The sequence below is a fragment of the Mercenaria mercenaria genome, chromosome 11 (assembly GCF_021730395.1).
Source record: "Mercenaria mercenaria strain notata chromosome 11, MADL_Memer_1, whole genome shotgun sequence".
NCBI classification, from domain to species: domain Eukaryota; kingdom Metazoa; phylum Mollusca; class Bivalvia; order Venerida; family Veneridae; genus Mercenaria; species Mercenaria mercenaria.
Window position 1 is genome coordinate 20415008 of NC_069371.1, and position 16550 is coordinate 20431557.

The 16550-nt window shown below is 35.6% G+C and overlaps 2 protein-coding genes across 4 annotated transcripts; both read left to right on the forward strand.

Moving 5' to 3' along the window:
• The first annotated feature begins 1441 nt into the window (after window positions 1-1441).
• Window positions 1442-6035, forward strand: LOC123532464 (calcium-binding protein SPEC 2A-like). 2 transcript variants are annotated; one of them, XM_045313908.2, is made up of 4 exons: window positions 1442-1576; window positions 4162-4321; window positions 4643-4731; window positions 5201-6035. In XM_045313908.2, exons 2-4 carry the CDS (start codon window positions 4187-4189, stop codon window positions 5394-5396), a joined length of 420 nt encoding a protein of 139 aa, XP_045169843.1. In that variant the 5' UTR covers window positions 1442-1576; window positions 4162-4186; the 3' UTR covers window positions 5397-6035. The 2 variants fall into 2 exon arrangements, with proteins under 2 accessions (XP_045169843.1, XP_045169844.1); XM_045313909.2 differs by having other exon boundaries at window positions 1565-1704.
• Window positions 6036-9074: 3039 nt separating this feature from the next.
• On the forward strand, window positions 9075-16205 carry LOC123531567 (uncharacterized). 2 transcript variants are annotated; one of them, XM_045312643.2, is made up of 4 exons: window positions 9075-9226; window positions 13395-13549; window positions 14165-14247; window positions 15563-16205. In XM_045312643.2, exons 2-4 carry the CDS (start codon window positions 13415-13417, stop codon window positions 15762-15764), a joined length of 420 nt encoding a protein of 139 aa, XP_045168578.1. In that variant the 5' UTR covers window positions 9075-9226; window positions 13395-13414; the 3' UTR covers window positions 15765-16205. The 2 variants fall into 2 exon arrangements, with proteins under 2 accessions (XP_045168578.1, XP_045168580.1); XM_045312645.2 differs by lacking the exon at window positions 9075-9226 and adding an exon at window positions 9268-9393.
• Window positions 16206-16550: the final 345 nt, after the last annotated feature.

The following is a 16550-nucleotide window of genomic DNA, read 5'->3' on the forward strand; positions in this document are numbered from 1 at the left end:
GCGTAATGGCTGCCAGGTATTTGAACACTAATTTTTCACTTGGCATGGCAACAGAGGTCTAAATTGAAGCTAGTTGTTTCTGCTTAAATTTCATTGTGGATGTATTTTTGACATTTTGGTAGGAAAAATGGGAGAGCAGGTTGTATTTGGTGAAGAGAAGCTCAATTTTAGTATGAGTAGTACTTCCAGGTCACAGCAGTGTGATTTTGATGTCAGTTTACAGTAAGCAAATGTGACCAGAGAAATCTCTCTTAGAAGATATATGACCCCTACTTTCTCTTCATTTTATATCATTTTTATCATAACTCTTTAAAATGAGGTAAGGATTTGTTCTCTGAAATGGGTCTAGCTATGTTTGGTAGCCCTTTAAAAAAGGTCAGTTTTATATAGAATATATAGGGAAAACTATTTACCCAATTGTGACCAGAACAACATATGAAAGTGGGCGTAGACACACAATTCCTGCCCAGCGGAACAACATGGATGGAGAAAAAAACTGGATATTTTCATATGCTATAAAAAGAGCGTAAAATTCCAAGAAATATTGCAGACTAGGAGCACTTGAACGTGTGACATAAATGATAGAAAATAAGTATACAGGTTGCTGCTTTAAACACCAAGGTATAGCGTGTAAATATTTATGCATAATATTATTCATATTTGAAGACCCACAAAAGCTGGTGAAATATTCCCTCCACCCCACCCACATCATAAACTTCATGAAAATCATTTTGCTGATACCGGTGTAATAAAGGACAAATGGACAATTTAAGCTTTCCTGAACAACTTCGTTTCTAGTTCATTCACAGTATAGTTTAAAAAAAAAACGAAGACAAAAAACTATGTTACACTAAAGAAACAACGTGTTGTTTTTAACTTTACTAAATACATCAAGTACTGTACATGCATATAATATTAAGGCATTACACACAGTACAGTGTCCATCGAGATTTTAGTTTTGCGTGCTTGGTTGGTAAATAAAACATTGTTTTGAGCTCAGATGCGTAGTAATCTAATCATGAAGGCCGGTGGCCTGAGTGATCAATTACGACTCTTCTGAACGAAAAACGGGTTTTATTTGCAAAGCACGCAAAACTAAAATACATCAGGATGAGATACTAATCTTGAATCACTTTTTATGCGGAATAGCCAAACATTGGCCGTTTTGGGAAACGTGTTTTAATCCAAAAGACAATACACGGTAAAATCCTTTGTTTATATAAAAGTAAATCTTAAAAGTGATAGAATCTTAAATCAAGCACTGGTATTTCTCATTACCATCATGGAAAGACAAAAGAAGACAGTATTCTCTTTGGTAGGTCTTTAAGCTCAAGATGTATTAGGGTCAGGGTTTAATGCTTTTCGCCAAAGGCAAGTTTATGTATTCCCACAAAAATAAACACCAACTACAGCCTTGTAAGATAAAATAACAATTGAATAGCCTACAGGTAGATAGGTTAACCATATAAAAGTATTCAATTACCTTGGGAAAAATCGTTACTTTATGTATGTAGATGAAAACTTTCTTATTGGTATCAACCGATTTCTTCACTTGGTTGAACATTTGAAAGTCCAGGTATCTAAAAACACTTTATAAGTCGAAGTTAACGTAAATTTTTTCATCCAAAGGTATCGTTAAGCAAATTTAACCAGCTGTGACTGACATAACTTGAAACGGACAAAAGGATTTAAGACAGAAGTACAGTGAGTTTGATTTATATTTTTTTTTCTGTCAAATTGTTGAAATTAATTTAAGAATATTTACCAACAAGATTTTTTTTCTGTCTTTTATTGAAATTAAAACTATTTAACTGCAAAATTGAAATCATTTTTTGCTGTGGTTTGCAAAACGTATAGTTTGTTCGCGTATATACAGTAAAAATTAGAAAATGTTTTATAGGATATGTGCCTTGCAATTGCTAGACCGGTTTTCTTAAAAAAAATCAAATAAGTATATACATGTATCATTAAATCCAACTCGGCTGCTGCAACTTTTTTTCTGGTTTTACAAATTTCTGGTTGTAAATCACATTACTGTCGCAAGAATCAAATGACATAAAATTCAACGAACACACTTTTAAGACTGAGTGAACATACCGTGCCTGTCGCGACCGCAAAATTTTAACAGCAAAATAGTACGTGCCTTCCTGCCTGCCTGCCTGTCTGTCTGTCTGTAAACACTGACAAAACAGTAAAAAATACTGGTCCCGTAATCACATTGGGTAGAAAGATTCTGAGGGCGGTCAGTGTGCTTTTGCTTATCAACCGGACAAGCAACTTCACAAACATTAGCGAAGGACCACTGTCACGCAATAAACAAAATTGTACAAAGAAAAAGCATTCGAAAATGAAACGTGGGATGGACACGGGGGTAGGGAGCTAGCATACTTTTCTACCATGTAATTTGGAATGGGTCAAATTATTTGCATAGGGAAAACAGCAACAAAAATCATAGTAAATTATTGTAAATATTGTACAAAAATAAAAATTAAATTTAAATCGTCAAGGTCAAATATTGGAACATACCTGTGACAAGGATTGTGGTTGATTGTTGTCGAAATTGGAAAAACACAACGAATAATAATTTATAGCTCTAGATTTATTTTGGTGTACTGCGGCTACAGTCTAATATCTCTTTCTTCGGTTCAATTGAAGGATATTGAAAATGTCGTAATCGTTTTGTTAATGTCTTAAGACTTTTGCTCTAATGTTTAGTCAGTCATCCGTGGCCTAGTTTGAATTGCATAATGAAAGTGTTTCATACGCGCGACCGATGACAACTAGGCCAGACTAATTGTAAGAGTTTCTCCCCTTGCTTCTAAAGCGAAAATGGAAGAATAGAATTATAGTATAAGTATGGAAGGCCGGTGCGCCATTACCATATGCTAAATAACAAATAATTAATACAAAATGCCAATTACTTAATGCTAGCTGCCAAATATTTAATGCCAAATACCACATAGCAAATGCTATATGTCATATGCCTAATGGTAAATGTCGAATAGTTACTGATAATTATTGCTAATCGTCAAACTCTTTAACTTCATTATTTAATTATCTATATCTCTTAAACTAATGAACGTAACATTTAATTATAACAAAACATATAATGTTCTACTAGTCTGATTTGAAGCAATGATATATCCTACCAGTCAGGGGAAAATCGAAACTGTTCACTCTAAAAAAACGTTTTTAACAGAAACAGAGTTGTGTGGCAAATGGCCATTTCAAAGATGCGTTCATTCACTGATATATTCAACTTTTATTTGAATAAGCACTTTACAATAAGCATTTGGCAGGTATTGTTCCGAATTTCACTGTTAATACTTAGGATGCTATACAAGATTGATTCTGCCTGTGCGACCAATGTAGATCATGGTCAGCCAGCACACCCGTGCATTCTGGTCAAGATCTATTCAGTCAGTATCGTTTTGGTAAGCACCCCTTTTGACAGTTATTGGTACCGTCCAAATTGAAAGATGGACACTTAGCATTTATCATTTGACAATTAGCGTTTGACAGTTAATAATTGACATTAAACATTTGGCAAACAGCATGCATCACCGGCCTTCAGTACATACGTTTTTCAAAGAGAGATTACGAACGTTACAACAGTTTAGTCGCAGAATTTGGCAGTCAGCGTTTCTTGCTTGTTGTGTTTATAACGGGCAAACCCGTAAAGGTCACCAACACTAAATGTAAAAGTTGAAACATATATATATGAAACAGTTTATAGGTAAATCAGAGAAGAAAACCATGGATTTTCATCGCAAGTTATAGATTATCTCATTTTTTCTTCAAAGTTTTATACTTTTTCAGTTTAGTAGGGCAGGTGTTCCATGCTTTGCAAGCATCCTTGACCCGCCCAACCGGATCCCCGACTGCTCCGCTTTTCAACTTTAGAATAAATGTAAAATGTATTTCAAAAACAACCTAAAAAAACTGTTTGTACTCTTATATTTATACAGAGAATTGATTAATATAGTGCACAAGGATTTTTTTCTGAGAAGGTGACAACAAATTAACAGGGGTTTGAAGTTGACAAGAGAAGCTTCCATGTCGTACACATGTCTTTCAAAAGGTCCTATCGGTTTGCGGGGCCGGAGTCATGCCATATTCACCTTTTCGACTGTAATTCTATAAATGTTGTTTTATCAACAGGTCTGATTACCACTGCTTCATAAAGATGTCACTTACCATGCAGCAGATTGAGGATTTCTGGCGTGTTGCCGACACTGATAACAGCGGCGATCTGACCATACAAGAGCTAGCGGTTGCCATCAGAAAGTATAGCCGTGATGTTTCTGACGCCGAAATAGCTGTAAGTCTTGTATTGATATTCATTTTAATTAAGTATGTGCAGCTTTTGCTCGACTGTGATTAAAGCTTGATGCTGATCTTAATAATTCTCGAGTCTGCCTCCAGTGACGAAATTTACACAAAGTCGGTGATACCATTTACGCTACTGTGACCTCATATTTGGGGAGGTAGAGTGGGTAGCTCAGATTCCGAACCTCAATGTTGGTTAGGGTCCGAAAGGGCAATTTTGATTATAGCATTACATTACGTTATAACATGTTCTTACCGCCTTTAACTTGTTATACAATTCAGACAATTGTTTTGTTTTCCGTTTTTAAATTAGGGCATGTTTTGTGCCGTCGACAAAGATGAAAGCAAACGGATGTCAAAAAGAGAATTTATAGCGGAAATGAACGAACGACAAAAACGAGCGTAAGTTAATTTGATAAAAGTAAATAGTCTGTTTTCAGACCATAAGAGATTCATCAACATCCTCACCACAGTCTTCAGTAATCGCATCCCTCTAAAGGAGTGCACTGGTCAATTTTCAAAAAGTACTTAACCTGTACTAAGGGAGATAATACCTGGAGTCAGTAGCCAGAAAAAAAGTTTAAATACAAAATCTAAATGGCATTTTGAGTAGACTGTTAAAAAATTTGTTAAACTACGAAATCCTTTAATGTTTTTCAAATAAAGGATTCATTTTTTCTTCAAAATTTGAAATCCATGAATACCCTAGAAAAGAGAGCCGTTTTAGCTAAAAATACAGAGTTTCATACTAACGATATTAAATGCGTACAGTTTCAGAAGTACTTCGTTCATTAATTTACAGATATTTTCTAGAGTTAATGATTGAAACATAATAGACTTTTGAACTTTTCTCTGACGGATATTTTTTCAGAGTCGCAATGGAAAAACTATTTAAGCAGTATGACAAAGACGGCAGTAAGACCTTAAGCAGAGGTGAACTTATCGAAATGATTAGGAGTTGTTTCCCAGAGGATCAAGCGAATTATGTCGTCGGAAAATTCCTCTGTTATTGTGACAATGGAGACGGGATCATAACATTCGGCGAATTCAAAAAATTTTTCGGATAGAAATTTAGATGGATATTCGGATAAATTTGATTTGGACAGTTATTAAGAAATGCTTGCTATCCTGGTGGAGAATAGGGAACAGTGAGCATACAACGGCTTTCAATATTATGTGTATATATGCAAATGCTTTTAGAAGACATAGATAATTTGTTCTGTAAATATACAATACAGACTACAGTTGCGTGTAAATAAACGAAAACACATCCAGACTTCATCTTAGGCAATTTCATGTCAAGTTTGATGAGATCATTTCACATGATGGGAAAGTAGTTGCTGAATATCTAACCTAACGTGCAAGCTTTCATATCATTGGCTTAAGAAACATATTTTGGAATTGTGTAGTAGGAAGTGATGTCCGTCGGTATTGGCATTTTCCGTGAGTGATCGGATAGAATATTTTTACGATCTGATGAAAAAAAATCAATTATAGGAAAGTAAAAAAAAATTCTTTTCGGACTTAATGCATTTTTTGAATGTGCATATTTTTATGTTGTCTTCTTTTCATCATAATATATAATAACCCAGTTTTATTGTTTGTTTTATAGGATAGTTTAATACATGTTTTAGGTGCTTAACTTGTATCACACAAAAATGCAATTTATAATATATTTCTTTGAAAATAAATGTCATGCTTGCAAATGTTTGGTTTTCCATTATTGTGCGTACGCAGTATTGCTATCAAGGATTACGCTGCACAAAATATATTTGTCACAAAGATTACTAGTAAACACTAAACAGGAAGTGACATCTTTAAACGCTCCTTTGTGATGAGGTATCTTATTTCTTCAACAGAACTTTGTATTCGGCAGAGATGGCTGGAGACAACTACGAAAATAATTAATTTACGTAAAATGTTTAGGCCTATGCGGAAAGAAAAGTCGCCATTATTCCTACGGACGATCCCTAGTCATATGAGCTGTGTATACATGACAACAAAATATTTAAAGGTCCATTACTAAGGGAAAGTGAGTTGGCAATTTTTTTCACAGCCAGTGCATAGACTTCTGCAAGACACTAAATAATGAAGATTGGCAGGTCAAAATTTACAGAAGGTCTTTGGAACTCAAAGAAATGTATGTGTATTATGTTGAAATTTCAATGAATCGACAGAATGACCCCCCAGGTCTTTTTAACTTTCTTCATACTTCATAGAAAAATAATTGTACATATACTGCGATTTATTTCGAATTTCTACATACCAACTTTCATTTTCCAATAAAATGAAATAGTTTCTGTGCTTTTTAAAAGAAATTAAAATGTTCACTTTCCTTAGTATTGGACCTTTAAACAGGATTTGATTAAATGTCTGTCAACTGTCACTAACATTAACTCAGAAACGTGTTGCACTATAGGTCTGAGATGAATTCTCAATAAGGAAATGCCCAACTAACAAATATTTCTGAGATATGAATTGATCATAATGTAGACAGGAATCCTGGCATAGAAAATGGATCGTCATGAAATCCGCGACATTTAAGACACAAAATGGCACTTTGCTTAGTTTTTTAGATAAAAGTAACCTTTAAAGCGGAAATATCGTTTTGGTGTTGTCCTTTTGTCAGTTCGTCATTTTCGCTTTCTTTCTTCTGTTCGGAGCCATATAAAGTACTGGATGGAACGAACTAAATGGAGGTTTTTGTAAATTACCAAACAAATCCGTCCCTGATACTGAAAAGAGTGGCTATTTCTTTCTAACAATAGGGGAATATATCGAAAAACCGACCAAAAGCAGGTAACATGCTTCTTGTGTATATGACATTTGCTAAGACACCAACCGGGACGGAACAATGTTTCGAGTGTGATGCTTCTTGTGGAAAGATCTTGAAATGCAAATTTGAAGACGCTTAAATTTAGCCAGACATTTGCTAGAAACGGGAATATTGTCCTGTATTGACAGACATTCCCCAAACTGCAATCATGATAACGCATTAATTAACGACTGTGACTAAATGCAGACTTGGAGCGCCTGTATAAATTACAGACTCCGGTATATACCGGATTAACTAAATTTAAACGAAAAATATCTTAAATGTATATATTTTGTAACCATGGTGATACTAACACTAACCTTTAGTCAGTATATTATGCATATTATATACTAAATGCGCGCGGACATGCAAAAATATGCATATTTTTGCCGTGCGCTACAATTGATAATCATTTTCGGGCAAGCGCAGAAGACCGCTCCAACTCTGCAATGAGTTACATCGTTAATTAACCGGACAGGTTAAACCCTGTCCGGCCGTCCCACCGTTCATTCACCAACCGACTCACATATCTACTGACTGATACCGACTCGCCAATTAATTCTTCCCTCCATCCTTCCATTCATCAATCCATTTATCTGTCTGTCTGTCTGTCTGTCTGTCTGACTGTCTGTCTGTCTGTTTGTGCAGAATGTTCATATTACGTTCATTCTAGTTTTAATGGTTCGTTTATATGCATTGCTACTTCCATATTTAAAACTTGCATATTTAAACGCGTGATAACTGAATACAAGAGTGCATAAGCTTCTTTCAGGACATAAAATTTATGCAAAATTCGTAAAGTAATTGCAAAGAATGTTCACACATGTCTTTAAACGGTGCATGGGGGTTGTACCTAATTACCTCAGCTTAATTTATAACAGCATAACAAAACCCAACATCGTCAACTTTAGAGGATGTACGGCAATGAACAAAGCGGTCTTTTAACTCGCGACCTCAAGACAGAGTTGATGGTATTCTGCCGACCATCCAATGACTATCTAACTTTACGTTACATATCTTATGATGAACTAAGATGTTTCTCCAACCCGGACATTTTAAAAAAACGTCTTTATATATATAGATATCATTTTCTGTCGTTCTTGTTTGCTTTTGTGTAAAGTATTAAATTTACAGTATGTAAACATAATAAAGAATACAGAGATGCGTGTGGGTGTATAAAGATAAGTGACTGTATTATATAAAATCACCTTAAACAGAAGTTTATATTGAAATTTATTTGAACATGTGAGTGCATGTACGTTGTACATGAAAACAATCGATCACCAAGGTGAATTCATTAATCAATGAAACATGCTAATAAATGGTTAAAGTCACGATCTAGGTCGGTAAAAATAAATACATTCGGGTTAATGTGGCCATTAAAGATTTGATTTCAGTTGCGTTCAACTTTATATTTTTAAACGAGATATGCATATTTCCTCTCAAAACTAGGGCATTTATGCCACACAACAGAAATTAGATGTACGAGTGTTAGGTTTTTAAGACACATCGAAGAAATGCTTGCAGTTACAGTTTTCCGCTACTGCCATCATTGTTTCGCCCCTCAGTCCTGTAGATTTATAGGGCGACGGTGCGATATAACGAAGGTTTTTTTTTTGTTAAAATATATTGTGTACAAAGTATGGACGCATCAAGTTTGGTTAATGCAGAACAAGATAAGGCATACCAGAATTTATTGCGAATAATTGCTTTCCACTGGGTGTTTGTTGTTTGGTCATACAGTTTACTCCATTCTATACGGCCAACCCACGTGACTTTTCGGCAAATGGTCTAGTGGTCCCCGTATCTTCAAATGGTACATCAGTAATACAGTAAGAAATCATCCCCGTTGCTTTTTATTCGACAACATTGCGTCTCTCCAGCATTTTCTCCATATCAATAGAAAATTCATAAATTATGTAAATCTAGAAGCATGAACAAAAATCAGTGCACGCCCACTCATACATCACGTTTCAAGTCTAGCTGTTTGTAAACCGCATTTGCTAAAGTGCAGTGAACGTGTCTGCATTCATTACCTTATCTGGGAGTTGCACGTCAGGAGTTTGTTTTAGTTTGTTTTAAGTATGTGTTTTAAATAATTTTACATAATTAGCTTGGAATTAAATAAGTATTCTTAGATGCTAGTGTTAAAAACGTGTTTAATGGAAATAAATCATTACTAGTAGCCGTTGTATTTCTGTCTTGGAAAGAAACGAAAATCGTGTGTCGAGCATTTTCGTCGTGAACAGGTGGAAATTAGTTATTTATTATTTGATAGGATTTTTTATGTGAGTTAGATTTTCTATCGATTAATTTGCAGTGATACATTGTATTTCTTTTAAATTTGGTTTCTTATTGTTTGTAGAAATCATTTCTCTTTACTTTAGAAACTCGAACAATCAAAACTGTGATTTCACCAGTGAAAGTGAATGTGTATCAAAATCAGGACCCTGATTAGCTTGTTCTATTTCCAATTATATGAGGTCAGCTTCATGAAATGTTGGGAGAGTTTATTTTCGTGTGTGTCTCAAATATGATATGATAAACAAGACAATGTCATGATTCGTCAGTTTTATTCCTTAAAGCGATTTTCTTTCTTTTCACTTAAATAACTCACGGGGTGAATTAGTTCATGTTCATTGCCATCGAGATTGACGTATTATGATATCTCGTAAAAATCATGATTATGGCAGTAAGTTTGCACCACTGTATCTTTCACATTAGCCACGTTTAATTGAGAAAGAAGAACATTTGCATAAATACTTGGAGAGAATTACTATAAGTTCTAGCAGCTTTCAATTCAATCAACTTGTCTTAACATATACGTATGGGTGCTACATGTCATGTATAGCTTGATAAATAAATATGTTTAAAACCAAATACTTGGGTTTATTTTCAAGATACAGATACATGATTTATCTATACTAATAAAATTACTCAACCAATTAAAAGAATCAGAAAGAAATTGTTTTATCGAATTCAATCTGTCTATGATAGTCAGTATATTACGGCTATATGTGAAGTCGCGAAAACATGTGACGAATTGTCCGATCACTTACCTGAACATGAACCTTATAGGAATAAGGTTAGTAATTCGGTCGAAAATGTGCTTCCGTGGTGCAGTCGAAAGAAGTCCATAATAAATAGATCCTAATTTTCCCATTTTCTGCGCAAATTCGTGTAGAACGAGTGCTTTAATCACACTTTTTCGCTACTAGAATACATTCTGCATGAAATGAGACGGTTTTCATGTTCATACAACCCACATGGCAAGTTTTGCAGATCGAAACCGGAAGTAGGTGTTTATTGCGCGGAGGAGAGCAAATATGTGCCATTTTTAGGGTAGCAGACCACAACTGACTGGCATTTCACTAGGAACTATTCAACCCCCTATTTTCTTTTCATTTTTGCGTTAATTTGTGATAAAACCTTCATGAAAAATTGATGTAGGAAAAAGTGATGTTCTCTAAAGATACGTAAAGACGACATGAAGTTGTCGTTTTTTATATGAAACAAAGAAGGATTTGAATTACTGACCTTTAACCTATAACTATCTTACACTGCCCATTGTAAAAATGAATCATATTTGAAAACGTGAAGTGAAACGTGACATTTTGTAGCAATTTTTGTGTGTTTTCCTGATCTAGTATATGTTGAAATGACAACTGCGCTCTGAAGTCGTCAAATTTACTCGGACTGAGTAATCGGTCTATTTAAATTAAGCATGCCAGTAAATTATAAGAAACATCGATTCCACAATAAATTACTGCATTATTTTTAGTGTTTTGCTCGTTTTACACTTTGTACAACAGAATTAAAATAATGAAAAATGTAACCCGGCTAAAATTCAGCCCAATTTATAAGTGGTGGCAGTGTCTGGAAAGTACGGTGTTCCGTTTGGACAATCGTGACTTTTTATTTAAAACTAAACCGCGATGCACGATGGTACGATGACGAAAACGCGATGGCGCGATGGCACGATGATGAAACAACGATGGTACGATGGTGAAAACGCGATGGCACGATGGTGAAATCACGATGATGCGATGGTACGATGGTGAAATATCGATGTAATATCGCGTTTTCATCATCGTACCATCGCGTTTTCATCATCGCACCATCGTGCCATGGCGTTTTCATCATCGTACCATCGTGCCATCGCGTTTTCATCATCGTACCATCGCATTTTCACCATCGTGCCATCGCGTTATCACCATCGTGCCATCGCGTTATCACCATCGTACCATCGCGTTTTCACCATCGTGCCATCGCGTTATCACCATCGTACCATCGCGTTTTCATCATCGTGCCATCGCGTTATCACCATCGTACCATCGCGGTTTCACCATCGTACCATCGCGTTTTCACCATCGTACCATCGTGCCATCGCGTTTTCATCATCGTACCATCGCGTTTTCACCATCGTGCCATCGCGTTATCACCATCGTACCATCGCGTTTTCATCATCGTGCCATCGCGTTTTCACCATCGTACCATCGCCTTTTCACCATCGTGCCATCGCGTTATCACCATCGTACCATCGCGTTTTTACCATCGTACCATCGCGTTTTCACCATCGTATCATCGTGCCATCGCGTTTTCATCATCGTACCATCGCGTTTTCACCATCGTGCCATCGCGTTATCACCATCGTACCATCGCGTTTTCACCATCGTACCATCGCGTTTTCACCATCGTACCATCGCCTTTTCACCATCGTGCCATCGCGTTATCACCATCGTACCATCGCGTTTTTACCATCGTACCATCGCGTTTTCACCATCGTACCATCGCTTTCCGGTTAGAAAGGCGTAGTTCCGTGCACTTGAATTTTTCTCAACAATAGATGAATGTATCTCAATGTATTTTGTGAGAAGAAATTTACCATTTAGATTCTGCTGTTTTGCAAAATGTTTTTCAAAATGTTCAGTGCTCAACTCATTAAAACTGTGTAAAATCTTCAAGGTCAAGGCCACGTCCTTTGTATTTATGTATGCATGAAAGTAAAAAAAAAAGCTGGATGTAATAGTTATTCTTGTTAGGTCGTAGAAGGAACATAGTGCAATGTGAAAATGAGATTTATTACTGACACATATACTGTACCACTGCGCATGACCACCGGAAGGCGATGGTACGATGGTGATAATGCGATGGTACGATGGTGATAACGCGATGGTACGATGGTGAAAACGCGATGGTACGATGGTGATAACGCGATGGCACGATGGTGAAAACGCGATGGTACGATGGTAATAATGCGATGGTACGATGATGAAAACGCGATGGCACGATGGTGAAAACGCGATGGTACGATGATGAAAACGCGATGGTACAATGATACGATGGTGAAAACGCGATGGTACGATGATGAAAACGCGATATTACATCGATATTTCACCATCGTACCATCGCATCATCGTGCCATCGCGTTTTCACCATCGTACCATCGTTGTTTCATCATCGTGCCATCGCACCATCGCGTTTTCGTCATCGTACCATCGTACATCGCGGTTTAGGATTCAATAAAAAGTCACGATTGTCCAAACGGAACACCGTAGGAAAGTAACTGTGTTGGATTTGTGGGAAAGAAAGTAAATTTGAATAAGATGTAGATAGATAATTTAATCCTTGCTAACGTGCTAGGTTCGAAATGATATATTTCAGCGATTTACCCTTGACTAAAAACATTGTTTATCGTTTAAATGTGCACGTTTATATCATATATTAGTATATAATTCCTTAGTCTGTGTTCAGACCGTATGTTTTGTTCATAGGAGATAACTCCTGAGGCTATTCAAATTTTGTATAATTATGTCCCTTTTCTTCTCGAAACATAATAGGTAATCAGAGCCAAGACTGATGAAGTCAGACTATATAAAAGATTTTTTTTTCTAAAACAAAAGAATCTCTAGTCGGTAGCCAGAGTAATAATTCCTGCGCAAATGAACTCTAAAGAATGATTTTATTCAGCGACAAATCACTGTTTGGACTATATTATTTCTTAAACAATGCACAAGCTATGAACAGGCAATTGATGTAAGGACTGTTGTAATGAATCATAATATTGCAAGCTTCACCTTGTTGACATCCAGAAATACCACTTCTGTCAACAAAGAAAGATACTGGATCAGTGTAATCACTTGGCGAAAACCTTTCAATTCAAACCATGATTTTAGGGAATTTTTCTACTTCTTAAAGTGTTTAATCCATATCTCGGAATATATTCTAGGCTATAGATTTTATTTCACAGGTAAGTTCTCTCGCTGAAAGATGAAATTGACTAGAGAACAAATTGAAGAGTTCTGGAGAAATGCAGACAAGAATCAAGACGGCAAACTAACGGTACAGGAAATTCAACTAGCGATCAAGAGATACGATCAACATATGACGGATAGCGCAATTGCGGTATGTTTTAATGTTATTGTTTTATTTCTGTTTCATTTAACCGCTTTGTTTCAAGAAACTAAGTGGTCAATATTCATGATATGAATTTAAATAATGGGTTATGATACAGGAACCTGTAGAGATGCAGTTTTCTATTAATACTCAGTTGAAATGATATGAACGCTATAAAGACTAACTTCACTTTTATCTTTCACGCCTTCTTGGGTTTGTGAGATGAGTTTAAATAGAGATTATACGATTTTAAAACTTGTTTAAATAAAAAAAAAGGAATACACAAAGCATGAATTGTTCTTTGCGTAGGCAGGGTTTACACCGAAATACTCTAAAATACTATAAAAGGACTATGAAGGCCTTGTAACCTGACCTTGATCTTTCCCAAGATAACCTAGTATCTAATTTGGTCTGGATTTAATTGAGACACATGTTCTGACCATGTTTAATGTAAATCACGTAGATCAATAACCAAACTTTAAAAAGATTTGGCCTATTGGCTTAATCTTTTTTACCCAAGTGACCAAATTTTAACAAATTTATTCTAGATTCTAAACAAAAACAAGCAGTCTGACCAAGTCTTGCAGTAAGATTTAATGTTAGATGTATTTCCACTTCTTACAGGGCATATTCTGTGATATTGACACTGACAATGATGATAAAATCACCAAAAGGGAATTTGTTGATCAAATGTCGAAGTCACGAGCGTGAGTAAATTTTAGATGATTTTTGGTGAAATAATCGCTTTGCAGACCAATAAGTTACCAGGACATCCATACTGGATATATGTGGCGGACAATATATGTATAGAACTTCATTATTTTCGCTAAATACTCCAACTCACACTTTAAGGTCCTGGCAAAATATTTCAATGATAGACCGAAGCTAACTATGAAACAGTGTAGTAATTGAAGAGTTGTAAAGATCTAGACATAACACGCCAGAGGTATTCAACTGAGTCCGTCCGTCAGCCCGTCTGTGCGTCAGGAATGTTTTTCCGCATTTTTACCATGTGAATACTAGATGTAAAGACAATGCTTGGTGAATAGGTGCATTGAGCTATTGAAATTACATTTTTTGTTTAAGTGTGTAAAGGGAATTGCAGACATTACAGAGATTTACTTCTGTACTGATTGAAAAAAAATTAGTAGAGTTACGGCCCTTGTATTCAGGTTCATTTTTTTGTTCCTCTTATAGTTTGTCACCAAGCAGAGAGGTCTTGAGTTAAATTTTTGATATGGAAATACGTAATGGATTATGGCTTGCACTTAGGTTTAACAGCAGAGATATTCTACGTTATGGGTGCTTACGCGATTTTAAAGTGGCAAATTCGTTAATATTTAGTTTGTGCAAGGATGATAATGTAGACAGTGGATTGTATGGGTTTATTTTATGCTCTTCAGTTTTTATTTTTCACTGGTACGGAACTACACTTGAATGCGAAAGAATATGAATTATAAATACTAGAAAATTCCTTGCAAAATATACTTTAGTAAAGATATAGATGTATAGAAATACTAATAGGATCATAAATATATACATTCTATCATAATACAATGTAAAAGAACTATTTACAGTTTTTCTACAAAGATACATTGTCACTCGTAGCTGCGCCGCTCGTGAAAATATCGCATTATAGTGTTCACTCGGTGAAATAAATTCGATCTTACACTAAAACAAACAAATATCCTCCATATTTTTTTCTTTTTTTTTTTTTTTTTTTTTGCTTACGAATTCCAGCCAGTCTGATATAACCCGTATTCAAAAGACTTTGCCACGTACACGGGATGCGGGACATCATATACCGATGTATTTTGTTTTAGTACAATTCTTACAAACTCATGGAATTCCGGTTGTAAAATTGTAAAAAATTTCTTGTGTGTGTGTGTGCGTGCGTGCGTGCGTGTGTGCGTGTATGTGTGCGGTGCTGGTAATAAAAGATTAGCAGTAATATGAAACAACTGTATTTTAGCATGAACTTTTCGCGCAGTTTAATAAAATCGTTTTCTGTTGCTGTTTAAGGGATGATCTTGCCCAGTTATGGAGGAAGTACGACACGGACAGAAGTGGAGAACTTTCAAGAGGCGAGGCTATCGAGCTGATTAAGGCCTACTTTCCTGCCGACAAGTGCAACTCGGTTATTGGAAAATTCCTGCAGTTTAGTGATCGGGACGGCAACGGTGTGATTACAAAAGAAGAATATGACAATTTCTTTTGTCAGTAACATAAAATTAATGATATTTTTAATACATGGCCTCAAAGCGGTTTTCTTACTTGAATACTGTTTTTTTTTAGGAAAATTTACGGTTATGTAGATATATGCATATATATTTAGACGCTTTGTAAACCGGTACCTGTTTTTTATACGCCAAGATATTGATACTTTTGAAATGAAACAGCCATTTGACAGCGCAATTACCAGTCTATATATGATGAAATGGAGAAAAATTATAAACTACAAATTGAAACATGTTGGGAGATATATTTTTATTGAAATATTCTTGTGATATTCCACTACGTCTTTTATGAAAAAAAATGGTTCTGGATGCTGAATGCAAAATACATAATGTCACCAATGGAAATGTGTATCTGTTTAATGCGTTACTTTAAACTGCGTCTTGCATATATTTAGATAGATATAATATATTTTTTATAAAAGCTTAAACATGTTTTTGTTTTCCCTTAATAGTAATACACAGTACGAAATGGAACAGTGTGGAAGCATGTACGAGTTTTACTGGGTGTGCGAGCACGCTTGGCTGCAGATATCTATCCTGATATTTGAGCTATTATGAAAACTGATGTCGTATTATCAGCATTCCAAGCTGTTTCCCAAAGCCCACACCACCTACCCCGTAGTTTCAGCGCTTTTAGCACTTTGATTGTTATTGGCTGACTCGGCTACAGATGACCTGATTAACCTCGGCCGAGAATGTCAGCGGGTTACTGGATTGGTTTAAACATATTTATTCATCTATATTGTATCGCATAGCAAATGACAATAATTATT

Coding starts and splice junctions, on each gene's coding strand:
- LOC123532464 (XM_045313908.2), top strand. CDS start 4,187: ATGTCACTTACCATGCAGCAGATTGAGGATTTCTGGCGTGTTGCCGAC. Junction 4,322..4,642: donor TTTCTGACGCCGAAATAGCT/GTAAGTCTTGTA, acceptor TTTTTAAATTAG/GGCATGTTTTGTGCCGTCGA. Junction 4,732..5,200: donor AACGAACGACAAAAACGAGC/GTAAGTTAATTT, acceptor ATATTTTTTCAG/AGTCGCAATGGAAAAACTAT.
- LOC123531567 (XM_045312643.2), top strand. CDS start 13,415: ATGAAATTGACTAGAGAACAAATTGAAGAGTTCTGGAGAAATGCAGAC. Junction 13,550..14,164: donor TGACGGATAGCGCAATTGCG/GTATGTTTTAAT, acceptor CACTTCTTACAG/GGCATATTCTGTGATATTGA. Junction 14,248..15,562: donor CAAATGTCGAAGTCACGAGC/GTGAGTAAATTT, acceptor TTGCTGTTTAAG/GGATGATCTTGCCCAGTTAT.